The 14,574-nt window shown below is 48.9% G+C and overlaps 1 protein-coding gene across 50 annotated transcripts in view; it reads right to left on the bottom strand.

Moving 5' to 3' along the window:
- Window positions 1-4,734: 4,734 nt before the first annotated feature.
- Celf4 (CUGBP Elav-like family member 4) overlaps window positions 4,735-14,574 on the bottom strand; it is a 278,709-nt gene continuing 268,869 nt past the window's right edge. For 25 of the 50 annotated variants that reach the window (XM_075969125.1, XM_075969124.1, XM_075969129.1 and 22 more), the window contains 2 exons: window positions 13,857-14,028; window positions 4,735-6,846 (listed from right to left, as the gene is read on the bottom strand). In XM_075969125.1, the coding sequence (XP_075825240.1) occupies window positions 13,901-14,028 (128 nt within the window). In that variant the 3' untranslated portion in view covers window positions 4,735-6,846; window positions 13,857-13,900. Of the gene's footprint in view, window positions 6,847-8,832; window positions 8,919-13,856; window positions 14,029-14,302; window positions 14,382-14,574 lie in introns of those variants that run through there. The other 25 variants (XM_075969093.1, XM_075969097.1, XM_075969099.1 and 22 more) reach the window with 6 other exon arrangements.

Below are 14,574 nucleotides of genomic sequence, written 5' to 3'. Positions count from 1 at the left end.
CGTCAAGACTGAGAAGTGTACTGGTCTAAACAAGGCCCCATTCCCTACCTCCTCTCCAGGGTATTTTGTAGTTCTTCAGGTCAGACGCCTTCTGTTCTTCCATGCCTTCCACCCTTACGTCCACTCAGCACCCACTCATACGCCAGTAGTGCATTCTCTCCAGTCTAGGCTACATGAGTTCCCTCCTCTGCCTCCCTGGCCCCTGCAGGCCTTCTGATTGTCTAGGAATGGGGGAACAAGGGCAGCTGATTTGAGTCCAGGCTCCACTGCTTCCTTGCAGTATGATTTGGGGCAAGTTACCTACCATGTCCATGTTTCTGGTTGTTTCCATCGAGGAAAGTGACCTCCAGGATTACAGATGGAAACTAGCACCTCTGTAAGGGACTGGAAGGTAACTGTTTGTCCACTGCTTTGACCTCTCCCCCCTAATCCTTAGCCCAGTGCTATGTGCACTTTGAATGGTTGAACACATAAGCAAAAAAATGCTGTCCCCCTGTAATTGTCACATGAAAGTCGAGCTACAGAGATCAAGTCTATCCCAAAGAGAATGGCCTAATGATTGGACCTGAAGTCCTGAGCAGGGCTGGAGTAGTGTGAAGTTTGGCAAGAGTGTGGGGCCTGCCGGGTGGAACCTCATGTTACCTGCCTACACTGGTAAAAATGACCTCATTCTGGAGGACTTTCTCTGACCTTAAAGAGGAAAGCAGGGAGTAGAAAACTAAGTGACAGCCTGTTCCGGGTCCCATAGGTCTCATGTCACCACAAAACCCATGCCCCAGGAAGAGGTGGGGAGGAGTCACAACAAAAATGAGCCCCAATGAAGATCCTGAAGACAAGGGGCCCCTCAAGCCTTCACTGGAGAAGCAAGGGTCTTCAGGAGTGCTTGGTGATGGAGAATCTGTCTACATTCAGTCTTAAGAATCCTCTTAAAGTTTCCCCAAGCTCGGCATCCTGGGAAACAGCTGACATAACATAAAAGACTTCACATTTCCAGGAGCTGCAGAAAATGACAGTAAATATAACATTTGTTTTAATTTCCTTTTGTTAATAACAAAAAAGGAAGTTAACTTGGATTTTGGGATGTTTTTCTCTTTCCTTCCATACTGTTCCTCTGTCCCTGTCACCACCAGTTGCTACCACAGAAAACTATGCACACACTAGCCGTTTGGGGGCACACCTTTCTCCCCTGCAGCATGAAGCCATCATGAGAAAAAAGCACAGCGCTTACCATCTCAACAGAGACGTGGTCATTTCTAAGCGGAATGGAGATCTGAAGGAAATGAGTATTGAGAAGGGAGGGATGGGAGACATGGGGCAAGGGTATAGGGGTGCCATTTAAAGAAAGCAAGGCTCACAAACATTAACTTCAAGTGGCACAGAAGGCACTGGAGGGAACTGGGAATGGAGTCCTGATGAGTCACAGCCCCAGCCTTCACACTCTCCACTCTCAGACACCGGCCTCTCCACCTTCTCTTAATGGTGCAACTCCTGGTTAGACCACCATCACCACCAGCAGAAGTGAAGACACACAGAATTACTTAAAGAGATTCATAGAAAGACTACCAGGATAAAGGATGCGGGGTTGAAGGGGCCCGGGGTCTGGGAAGCAGGAGCTAGCCAGCCAGGCCTGAGGCAGCTGAGAGTGTTGGGGACCAGAGGCAAGAGCCAGAGAAACAAGAATTTGAAGGGAGAAGAGTAGGTGGCGTATGGTGACAGACGGGAGTTTATAGCAAAGAACGGAAGCCCAGAAATCCGATGAGAGGGGTGCTTTGGCTATGCAACTTACTCCACACGTGCCACCAGCACCACTTAAGAGACAATTTCAGAACATCTACCTCTTTGGAACAAGCCCCAGCGATCTATAATTTGTCCTTGCAGGCAGAGGGACTCCACAGTGATGACAAATCTAACTGCCAGAAGTTAATAGTCTATTGAAGGGATACATCAGCGACACCTAATAATGTGTGTGTGAGGAGAGATTCTATTTTGGGAAATGGCCAAGTGACATTCACGGTCAAGTCTGATGCTGTTGCCCTGGGCTAAGCTGAGTGGGGTCCCTGAGCTCAGTGTCCACATATCCCTTTATCCACCCTGCCAGGCATGCAGGCAGGTAGAGTAGATTCAGTATGATTCACACACCAGCCCTACCACCGCTATGCCAGAGGAATCTGTAGAGGAGTTCCCCAGACACTAACAGCACTCGCTAGGAGATGGCAACAGCGCAGCACTGGCCAGAGGGAGGCTCTGGCATGTCTGTGTCCCATTTTACCTGTGCTCTGAATGCGGGAGGGCTAAAGAAGAACGGGATAAAAGCCAGCTCTTTAGAACAGTCAGAAGGAGACAGGAAAGAAGTCAACGAAAGGTCTCAGTGTTATTTTCATAACGGCAGCATTGAGAAGGGAATGCAGAAAAGGTTAGGATTTTAAAGGCTAGAGGAAGAGCTGAAAGACACAAGGCGCTGGAGATAGACCCAGGGTCACACCTGAAGGCAGACCCACCCTGCAGGATGGCCAGAGATCATGTGGGCCGGCTTCCCACCAGCTGTTAGACCCCAGCACGGTGTAAAACTTGGTGAAGGGAGAAGTGAAGGATGCAGCAATGAAGTTCCTTGCACCTGACGCCTGTGTCAAACTAACTCATAAACTGGTAGGTGAGGCAACTAGGGGGTCGGTGCACAAGGTGCTTGATGCAGCTACCTTTCTTTGGGGTTATAGTCATGAATAGAATGTCTCTTGCAAATAGGGGCTTTATAAAGTGACATCCTGCACTGCATGGGGGATATCGGTAGTGGAGAGAGAGAGGACAAAAAAAACAACAGAAATTGGTATAGACTTGACTTGGGCTATCATGACTCTGTATACCAAAAGTGCTTTGTTAGGAAGGATGGGTGAGCCATGGAGCCCTTAGCTCCCTGTAATCTTGTGGAGCATAACATTCAGCAAGCTTCCAAAGACCCTGTACCTTGCCTCGGAGGTTAATAGATTGCATTTTGTGCTCAATATGCACACAAATGTTGTTGTAGTTAAACACACAGTAGTTGCTTCGTGTACAGTCTTGCCATCCAGGGTTTATTTTATACAACTGGCACATTCATGATGCTCTGGTGACAGCATCTCTCCATCAGCCATGTGTTGAAGCAGAAGTGGCTGACAGGCTTCTCAGCCAGCCCAACTCTGGGGGCAGCTCCAAGGGTCTCTGCAGCAGGCTATTGTCCCAGACACAAGAGTGACATTGGGAGGTAAATACAAAGGAGCTGATGGTGTGGTAAGGACCCATAGGCCTGAGAATGACCAGCAACTGAAAGCTGGCTTTCTCTAGCTGGTATGATGTATTTTAGCTCTTAATATCCTACAGAAACCATAGTTTAACATAGTTCAATAAATCCTCTCTCATTGCCCAGAAAATGATTTAGAAGATATCCCATAGGGGTATCACAACCTCAGACATGCAGCTACTGGAAGTTAATTCTTCCAAGAAGTCTGGCTCCCTGGGATGAGCAGACCTGGCTTCCCCTTGAGTTCAGATCCTGTTGGGAAGACCAGGGTGTGGGAATTAACTCAGAGGCAATTGTCTACTCTTTCACGGAACCATTCTACAGAGGAGTCACAGCTTTGGAGCCCTGTCCATGTTTGCTGATACACAGAGGGCTCTTTGCTCCAGCTGACACTTCAGGGATGAGTGCTTGGCACTGTAGGAGAAGTGGGAGAGTGTGGTCCATGGGTGTTAGGGATTGCTCTGAAGCTTTTGTTATCACTGCCCTCACCACCCCTTTGGAGCAGCCAAGCCGGAGTGAAGGGATGCCCCACGCTCCAAAAATGATGGATGGCCTCCTGCTCCCCAAGGCTGAATTTCCCTTCTGTAGACACCTTAAACTTTACAACTCTCCTACCCCTAACTATGAATTGTGACGAACTCCTGGATTCTGTTCATCCCAAGGCCAGACATTTCAGGGTTGAATGCTGAGAAGGGCAGGGAGGAGAGAGAGTATTATTGAACAAGTATCTTTCACGGAGGACCTGAGAAAAACATGTGGCTGGATTTCTTCTGTCCAAACTGTCACTCAGGAGTCCCACTCCTGTCCTCCAGGAAACCCTTTTTCTTGTCCTCCCCCTTTAGAACATTACTCACCTGCTCCCAAGACATCTAAGACATTCGCAACATGGGCATCTATGCCTCGTCTGAGTGTGGGCAGACAGCACTCCAAAGAGGCTTCCCAGAGTGGGACTCCAGTTCCTCTCCCTATACTCTCTCCAGCACATGGACTCCAAGGGCATCCACTCTCCCCTTTTCTCCACCCAGGCAAACTCTCCTTGCAGGTATAGGGTCATAAGCAAAAAGCTCCAAGATGGCAAAGTTGGGATTGTGTCCCTCCCTCCACTGACTCCTCCCTAAGACCTTGTCCTACTCGAGGTTCCTCTTCAGGTCCTACAGCCTCGTTTTCCACTTGTCAGAGAGAAAAGCAGACCCTGATCTTTATGCCTAGGCTCTGTGACCAATTCTCCCCCAGGAAGCCCAAACCAAAATGGAGACTAGCTCAATGTAACAGTTGAAGCTTTCTTAGGGTGAACAGGCTTGCCTTGTATTGTTCCCACACACAGCTGGACTGCTGGGGTCACAGTGAGGACCTGTATGTATGGCAGATCCCAGGAAAAGAAAGGTCCTGGACAGACCTTGACACTTTGAAGCACAACTGGAAAGAACCTGAGAGGCACAGAGCAAGCAGACGCTGGAGTGTTTTTTTTTTTAAACTGTGCTTTATTTAGGGCTAAGCTGGAGAAAGCGTCATCCAATAGTTACAGAAGGTTACAAGGAGTTTCGGGAGTCAGTGTGAAAAGAGCAGTTGACTGAACTGCAGCTGATTTTTTTTTTTACAACATCTGGACATCCTAAAAGGAGGAGTCAAGAGAAAGAAAAAGAAAACTAAATGAAGTAAAACAACAGAACAGACAGAAAGAAAAGGAAGGAGGCCTGAGAGCAACCAGAATTTTGTCGTTCTAAAGAAAAAAATGGTAGTTCCAAGAGCCCTCTGGCCTCCAGATGAACATCAATGAGAAGCTCTTGAGGCAGAATGCAAAGCAAGTCTTCCCAAGGGTGCAAATAAATTATAATAAATATGTTATACTTTAAAATATATGTGTTCTTAAATAATTCAGTGTTTTTTCTGATTCTGAGTTTTTTAAGCAATGTCTTTAACTGCTCTAAAGTCATTTACCAAAGATAAATATCGTGCTTTCATTAAATAGTTTCCTTGTTTTTTCTCTATCATTACAATTAAAAGTCCTACAAAATATGCAAATTTATTTACAGAAAAACAGAGCCGGCATCATTTAAACATCCCTGTTTTTCAAAATTCCTTGTAAACAGTTTCAGAAATTCTTCAAAGATTGTTTGTTTTTCTCTCTCTTGTTTAAGGTTTTGTGTGTGTGTGTGTTGTCTAGTTGTTTGAAGATGAAAAGTTCCCAGTTCTCCCTGACCTGGAAAGTCTCCGGAACAAGCACAGAAGGCGAGTGAAGCAGAGGTGAGGAGGGCGGAGAGCGCGCACGCGCGCGGCTCCCGGGCGGGCTGGCGGGCGGGCTAAGCGAGAGGCAGCAGGACGCTTCCGGAGAGGCGCTTCCTAGCGGAGGGGCGCTTCCGGCTGGAGCCCGCAGGTCTGGACAGTCCGGCCTGGCCCCTGGGGACCGAGTCCGACAGCACTCGCGGGGAGACGGGATCGATGCTCAGTCTAAACTCTACAGAAGTACAGTCCTACAACATCTGGGATTTTTAGCATAACGCTAACTTCTATAAGGTTTTTTTTTCTTTTTTTCTTTTTTATTTTTTTGCTTTCCTCTAATTTTTTTCTTCTATGATATAGGTATTTTAAACTTTTCCTTTTAAAATTCTGTACAACTATTATGGTTTTAAGAGGGGGGAAGAGTTAGAAGCATTTACAGACTTTTCACAACAATTACCTTGCCTTCGAAGTCCCTTGGTTCCCCACGTGTTCTCACTCTTCACGGATAATGATTTAATATCGTTGTTGCTTTCCCCAAATATCCACCAGTATGTTTATCTTAACAGCTCCATCCAGACATATAATACAGAAAACCATAGGAAAGTTTCAGAGACTTCAATGGGGGTAATCAAAGCGCCTCTCAAAGTATCAAAGAACTAGTATCTTGCTGTTTTAAAAGCGTTGAAGCATTATTTTTTCCTGGTTTTTTTGTTCATTTTTAAATTTTTTTATTATTTTTTATTTTTTTTATTACATTTTTCATAGAATCGCTCTAAAGCTGTTTCAAGAACAGCCAGGAGGCAGGAAGGAGTTTGGCCTCCATTCCACCCCTAATTGACAGAGCTACACATCTGCAATAAAAAGTTTGGTCCTTTGGTCCCTAAATAGCTAAAGGAATGACAGAGATGCTCAGTGGCGGCCTCCCAGCCGCCTGCTGGGGACCAGGCCCCGCTGCACGCTTGCCTCTGCCTGCCTCGGGCGCCCACGGGCTGGAAAAGCCCCAGGATCGGTTGGCAGCAGCAGTGGCTCTTCCAGTGCCCAGCCCTTCAGCTTCCTCATCTGGGCTCGCGTTATTTTGTTTCAAAGTTGCGGGATTTTGTTTGTTTGTTTTATCTCATTTTTCTTTGTCGTCGTCATCTTTATGTCATGTGTATTTTTCCCCAAACACGTGCCCTCTGCACTCCATAGACGCTATACTTTCCTTGAAGAAATGTGACAGTCACACAGAGTGTCTGGAGTCTTCAGCTTGATTGGTATTGGCTGATATGTCAAAGGTGTCATCCAACAGTTCTCATTTATAAATAGAGAGAGAAAGAGGTTTGTTTTTAATGTAGCCCGTTCAGCATCCTGCCCTAAAATGAAGAAAATCGGGTCTGATTAAGCCAAGTGTGAAAACACAGAACACATCCAAACACCAATAGGATCCTGCCTCTGGGGAAGATGGGGTTTCTGAGGGATGGTGGGTGGGAAGGAAGAGAGACCAGTATGAGAATTAGTCATGATCATGATACGGCCAGAAGAAATTTGTTCTTCTATTCAGACTGAGAAACCATTGGGCAGTCTAGTGGTGACGGTTAAAGCTGGGGCTTAGATGTTGGAAGAGAATTCTTGATTTGGCTTCCTTAAGAAGGGTTCTGGATTAAGGGACTGCTAGATTTAGAAGAATTTGGGACTGTGGGATATCAATTTGTAATTAACTTGTCCGAAGGGACCTAGCCCAGATACCATATGTATACAGAAGCCTAGCAAACAAGACAGCAAAAATGTGGCAGGCCAGACCAATCCTCCCCAGCCCGAGGAAAACCAGAAAGACAGAGCTAGCCGCTTCCCAGATTTTGCCAAATCCTTGCCCAGTTTCTAACCAACCACTTCTTCCCAAGGTCAGTAACTATTTGCGAGGCTGTGTGTATATATATGTATATCTGGATATATGTGTAGAACATATTCACCTGCACATATGTGTATATACATGGATATGTGTGTATGTGAATGCATCTATGCACACACATATGCACATACACAATACTTTTCTCATACATGCCAGGGAATTTAGAGGAAATTCAGAACTTCCAGGGACTGGATGGGAGAACCTAAAAAAGGTCAAAATAGATTTAATTATCAAACGTAAATAAATTAATTGAAACAGTTCTTGGATTTTGTTTCCAATGGTGGTTTTGTTTTGCTTTGTTTTTAAGGAAAAAAAATCATGATCTGACTAGAATCAGAAGGCGAATGCTTAACCATTGTGAATTAACAAATGAGACTCATCTCCATTCTAGCAAGCAGCTTCCACTTATACATGGGGTGACTGGTTACATCAAGAAAACTATAACTGCAAAGCCCCCACTGGAGGGGACAACGTCATGCGTATATCAATCCATGCTGGCAGGTTTTCACACTGTTGGTTCAACAAACAGCAAACCGTACACAGCAGTCTAAACAATTACAACACCAAAGAAAATAATAATCAAATTAAAAAACACTTGTCAAGGACCCTTTTTCAGTTGTAAATAAAAAGATGCATTTTGCTTTTGTTGCTACTGCTTTCTTCCGGACCAACCAAAAATCCCCTCCCATGACCCCAGCCACCCTTCCCGCCCCACATTCAATTTAGCACAAGTGGCTACAATACAAACCTTACAATTTTTACCAGGTTCTCTCTCAGAGACCTCTGGCTTTGAACTCTAGCTTTTTGGCTTAGAATTTTTTTCTTTATCATTTTGTTTCTACAGATATTTTGGTTTTGGTTTTCATAAGGTGAGATTTAAAATAGACTAGCTCGAAAAAGACCAAACCTAGAAAAGTGTCAATTGAAAAAGGCCCCCAAATTTCTAGAAAAAAATAAAATCACAATATTTTCAAGTGCAAGTAAATCAACCACGCAGAAATATTTAAAAATGTTTTCCTTATTTTTAAGAAAAAAAAAGAATGGTTTATACAGTTAAATGATCCCATGTTTGATAATTGAGGAATTTGTCTTTTAGTTTTACTAATTTTTTTTGTTTTTGTTTTTTTTTTCTTTCTCTATGTGACATCTAGAGAAGCATTTAAAAAAAAACGCTGAACAAGAAAAACCAAACAACAGAAAGTAAAACCACTGCAAGCACCAAGAACAAACGAAAATGAGCACAGCAAAAGAGACCGTGGCAGCACAAGGGTTAAGAAAATGCACGTGTGATCATGACTGGCCAATCATCCACGGGTACGACATCCAAGAAAAAACGCTCCAATCACAGCACCTCCACGAAACTTGACGGCAAGTGTCATGCAACCGATTCTTAGCCTTGTTACATGACGCCATCATGTCACACTGTGAACTTTGAGTTGATTTGAACTTACGGATGGGGGACTTTTCTCCACTCTCATGTGATTACGTGAACTTTATTCCTAGCTCAGCGCGAGACTGTGGTGGATTTGACTGGCCCTGGTTGGGTTGTTGGAATTTGGTTGAATGACAAAAGAAGAAAAGATTTATATATATATATTTATATATGTAGAGAGAGAGAGAAAGGGGAACAAGAGAGTGTGGGGAGAGGGAAGGGGTAGGGCAAGTGGAATTAGAGAGGGAGGAGAGACAGGGAAAGGGTTGAGGGTAAAGAAGGGGAAGGAAGAAGTTAAAACAAAATTAAAAGGAAAAATATTTATACAGCACCAGACCACAGCATCAGTCTAAAAGCTTGGATGAGAAAACAGCAGTCAAATCATAGGGGAACCAAAGGGAACTCAAAGGATGGAGGAAGCCAGCAGACAGACAAGGTGAGCACATCAACACATATACACACACAGCTATTTATGCAGACACATGGCACACCGTGAACAGGAGCAGAACCTCACACGGGGCCCCTAAGGGCACCCATCATGCGTTGGGAAGAGGAAGGGGTACAGGCAGTTTGGTGAGAGGGCCAGAAAAAAAATCAGCCCCTCACACCACCATAGCCAGCAAGCAGGTGTCGGGGAGCAAGCTCTGTTAACACCTTTGGTTCCTTCTCCCCCACAAGTAGAGCTCTCCTCACCTGAGGACCTGCAGGGGAGCCAGTGTGCCCTGATGGGCTGTGCACGTGGGCCAGCTGAGTCTCCTGAGGCACTCTGCCACCACCACGGTGTAGTCCACCTGGGCAGCACCGTTGGATCCCCACCCATAGATCCCCACCCTTGGAAAAGGTATTCTGGTCCACCGCTACACTCACACTTCCTCACTCTGGCAAACCAATGCCTTTCCTTTACAGTAAATTATATCAAAACCCCTGGTGTCCTGTAAGAGCCTGAGCGCTGCCCGTTCCTTTTGTGGTCACCTCATACTGACTGGCTCACCAGCTGCCCAAGCCAAGGTTGCTTCTGTGCTGTGAGGGCCTCTGGCCTGCAGAGGGCTGCAGGGTGGGGCTGCAGAAGGCAGGGTGCTGGCCTTGTCCCCTGTTGCTCTTCCCTTGGCTCTGGACCACTCCTCCATTCTTCCTCTACCCCTTGCCTCCTCCACCTATCATCAGCAGCTTTCCAGGCTGCCCCACCTCCCTGACTGGACCCCTCGGGCTAAGAAAAACTGCTTTGCTCTGTAGGTATCACCATGTTGCTCTCTTCTGGGATACCCTGTGTCTAGGATCCCTGACCCAACTCCCCTCCTGAGGTTATCTGAGAGCTGGCTCCCTGCTCCCTGTTTCTGTATAACACTCAAGCCTGTGCCAAGACCTTCACATTCTCTGTCTCCAGAGTCTTCAACTCACCAGCCCCTGTGAAGTACACTTCCAATCTCTGTCTTGGTTTCCTTAAGAGTGGAAGGGAAGCCTGGACTCCCACAATGGTACTGTAACTAATAAACTGCATTTGCCCGGCAACTGGGCGCACACATGGCCTCCAGCTCAACCTTCCCAGAGGCACTCCCCAGCAACCCTGCCTGTCAGGTCACGCTGGATTCTTTGCTTTTCCAGCATCAGGCCTCGCTTTCACGTGCCCACTGCATCCTGACTGCATTCCCAGCCCCTCCGAGAAGCCCTCCCTGCTAGGCTGCCTGGTTAGAGAAGCAGAAGAACTAAGGAGCACATTGCCATCAGGTGTCAGCTCTGAAAACTGCAGTGAGAAGTCACACTGGGTCTAGATCTGAACTCCCTACCCGAGTCCACTGTTCGTTTCCCCTTAAGCTTCAGTCCAGCTGCCCCGGGGTGCCAGGCACTGCCCTTGCCTTGTGGACTCAGACCTGAATGTATACAGCTCCTCTCCTCCAAGCCCTACCAGGGAAGCCTCTCATACAGCCTTCATCTCTCCTACCCTGGGCCACAGACACAGTACAGTCCCATTCGTATCCATCCCCCAAGGAGGGCTACCTCACAGAGCACAGCCCTAGAGGTGATAATACGGTCCTAACCAGCATGGGTAAGCTGAGATCAAGTCTGGAACGTTCTGGTCCACCAGCCTGAACCAGGCAAGACCAGTTCAGATACACCATCTAAAATAGCTTGGCTCTAGCCATAAACAACCCGGACATTAAGCTATAGTCCAGACTTGCACAGGCTGGGTGAGGATATACCAGGCTCAAACAGCCAGTGGAGATAGGAAACCAGCAAGGGAGGAGAGCCTTGCTGTCCCCAGCCTTGACCCTACCCTATTGGGGCCTCAGTCTGTGGAACCAAACCTAGCCATGTTGCCTAGCTACCTAGCTACCTTGCTTGAATCTCTCTTCTCCAAACATGCATCACAGTGGCTCTGACTTGGCCTTGCACAATCCCATCTTACTACTACAGGGTGACCACCTCGCTGCTCTCAGCTTTACCTGGTCCCTCAAGCCTTCCCCTCATCATTTATAAAGACCTCCCTTGACCTGTGACAGTACATCCTCTGAGTCGCCTCTGTGGGTGTGCTCTTTCCTCCTATTGGCTGCCCCTCAGCTGCTTTGAATAGCCCTGCCTTCTCTTAGAACCCTTCTACTACAACCTCCATCCTCTTGGTCTGCAAAGGCAGTGGCACTAAATACTCTCTGCATGAAAACTACAAGCGCATCTTGATAGCGGCTTAAGACTGTGTGTCCTAGGGAGAAGGCAGGCATATGGCTGTGATGAGGGCAATAGTTTTCCATTCTCCCTATTTGGAGGGAGCTAGGCTTCTGAACTCAAATTTTGGCTCCATTGCTCACTGGCTGATGGGCAAGTCACTTAATCCCTCTGTGCTCACCTGTGAGGGAAGAATTCTGGTATTTCCCGCTAGATAGGGAATCATGGCTGGTAGCTGCACGTTACCAAGTGTTGCCTGTCAGAGCAATGTCTGGTCTATAAAAGTCTGTGGTGGTCATCTTCACAACCTTTGTATTTACTGGTGGAAGGACTCCTCCCAAGTCTGAGTGCCAGCTGGATCTGTCCACCCTCTGGTTCACTTCTTACTTACTTCATGTCCCACACAACACACTTGCCTTTTTTCATTCTGCATCTAGGAATTTTTGACTTAGAGGTTCTACCCTTGCTTAGGCAATAAGGGTATGACCAGAGTTGCTAGCAAAGATGCCCTCAGGCACCTCCAAATCCTCCCTCTGATAAGCTCCAAAATCGTGGTTTCATTAGCAAGGAAGCAGAAGCCTAGGCATGCACCTTGGAGTATGCTCTCTATTCCAGGAAGTGTGTTCAATGTCCAGGAAGAGCTTTGTGACTTCCTCTGTGGGAGCAAACCCATCTGCTGGCTGCACCTTGGTGCCTGTGCGCGCAGGACTCTGGGATGTAACCCGCTCATCTCTGTATTCTCAGTCCCAACACCCAGCACAAAATAGTGCTCAGATTCTGTGAACCAACATGCCTGCATGTACTTATACGGCAGAAACTGGCAGAGCTGGGAAGTGAGGTCAGAGTCAAGCTTTGCTCTTTCAGGCTTACAGAGTGTGGGCTAAAGTTCACAGAGAGAGAAAAGATCCCCTGTTTCAGCTGGTGCAGAAGGCTCTTCTGCTGGTGCCTGTACCCCTGCAGGGAAGCGTGAAATGACAGGAGAGACTGGGAATCTGAGAGCTCCCTCCCATACTCCTGATCCTGAACCTCCACCTAATGGCTTAACTCTCACATGCCTCATCTTTCTTACAGACTCTCTGTTCTCTATCACTAGGGATGAACTGTGGGTGTCTCCCCAGGGTCCTCTCCCATTCCACACCTTCTAATGTGTCAGGAATAGCATCTTTGGCTCTACCTTCAAATTATGTCAGCATCCACGCTGCCTGCCCTGCCCTGGACTGAGGTCAACACGGCAGGTCTCAGCTGTAGCAGCCTTTGCAGCCTAGCAGCAGGCTACCCCAAGTCCCCTGAACACCTTTCCAACTTCAGAGGAAGCCCAAATCTACACCGTGGCCTTCAGGGTCTCTCCCACTTCTCAGCCCTCCCTGCAACACCTTCAGTCCGCTGCTAGCTCTTTAGCCGCGCTGCCCCTGACCTTGCCCCAGAGGAAGGGCACTCATCCCCAGACGCTCCCTCCAACACCTTCGGTAGTCCACTCCAACGTCAGCTCGGGCAGGCCTGACAATTCTGTGTTTCTTAAGTCCGGCTTCGCATACCCGCCAATTCTAGGTAATCTATCTCCAACTTCCTCACACACACAACACAGTGCCTGAGGCACAGTACTGCTAAATAAAAGGAGGAAGGGGTGGGGTGGAGCAACCTGAGCTAGCTAAAGAGGTCTCCCGTGACCTTCATCTCTGGTCTCAGTGATTAAGCTGAGGATTACTGGGGAGGGTGGCATCAAAGGAACTGGCAGAGGTGGACCTGATAGACTAGCATTCCCTCCGTTCTTTTCCCAGTAATCTGCTGTGCCCAGGAGAACACTTAACCCAAAAAGAGTGGCTAACTACCTCTGGTCATCAGGCAGGGTTCCCACTCCCAACCTTGTTTCCTCCCTTCCTTAGCTGAGTGTCCTCCTGCTGTGTTTCTTGCTAAAATTCCTTTGAAAAATCCCTGACCCTCCAGCCCTGGCTAAGCTAGGGCAGCTACAGGAACAAGCTGCCAGCAAACCTGGGCGTACAAAAACCAGGGAGTCTGGGAGAAGGCTCAACCTGAGGGTCTCTCTCACTGCAGAACCTGAGCTTGCCATCTGCCCAACCAGGGTCCCTGTCTAACAGGACCACAATGGAAGCCTGAAGGCTCAGGCCCAAGGCTCTGCTCACTTTCACAGAGGTGAAGGTTCCTAGCTTCTACACTTCGTGCTCGGGGAAACAGAGGGGATGGCCAAGCCTGGTTCTGCCAGGATGACCTTAGTCCTATGCCTATAATGTAGGCTTTGAGCCAGGAGCAGGTTGATCAGGGCGCATCGGGTCCAAGGCACAGGTGAAGGCCGGGCGCAGGAAGGCCCGAGTAGGCGACGGGTCCATCCAAACCTCCCGGCCCTACGCCCCGCTGCCCCTGGTTACCTGTGCGAGTCCTGGTCTCCCCCGGGGGACGCTCCCGCCGGCGCTCAGTACGGGCGATTGGCGTCTTTGGGCCGCTTCAGCTGCACCTTGAGCCTCTTCATGCCTATCTGAAAGCCGTTCATGGCCTGGATGGCGGTCTGCGCGCTGGCCGGGTTGTCGAAGCTCACGAAGCCTGGCGAGACACGAGGGACCAGGGCCTGGGTTTCCACGGGGCCGCCCGGGGCCGCTGCGGGCGGGAGGGGAGGGGAGGGGCGGGGCTCGAGGCTCCGCCCCCGGCCCGGCCCGGCCTCAGCCCCGCCCCGACGCCCGCAGGCCCCTCCCGGCCTGGCGCCCGGGCCCGGGCTCGGCTGCTCCTTGGCTCCCGGTGACGCCGGCGCCCACCCACCCCCCACCCCGGCCGGCCCGCCACCTCGGCCCTCTCCTCCCGCGGGAGAGGGCGGACACACCTGCGGGCGGAGGAGCTTATTGCACACTGTCCTCCCTGACAGGAGGGGGCCTGGCAGCGGGAGGGCACGGGGTGCCGGCCTGGGGAGAGAGAGGAGTGCGAGGGCCGGGAGGGAGGAACGTCGGGGAAGCCATTCCACCGCCCGGTCACCCCCCCAACCCCGCCTCACCCCTGGGGCTGTGCGCAGCCCTCACCGTTGTGGGAAGCTCCCTGGCTAAACACACAAATGTGACTTGTCCTGCACCACCAGCCTTTCCTAGGGATGAGTAGCGC

The sequence above is a fragment of the Microtus pennsylvanicus genome, chromosome 4, assembly GCF_037038515.1.
Source record: "Microtus pennsylvanicus isolate mMicPen1 chromosome 4, mMicPen1.hap1, whole genome shotgun sequence".
Lineage (NCBI taxonomy): Eukaryota > Metazoa > Chordata > Mammalia > Rodentia > Cricetidae > Microtus > Microtus pennsylvanicus.
This window is presented reverse-complemented; position numbering and strand designations above follow the sequence as displayed.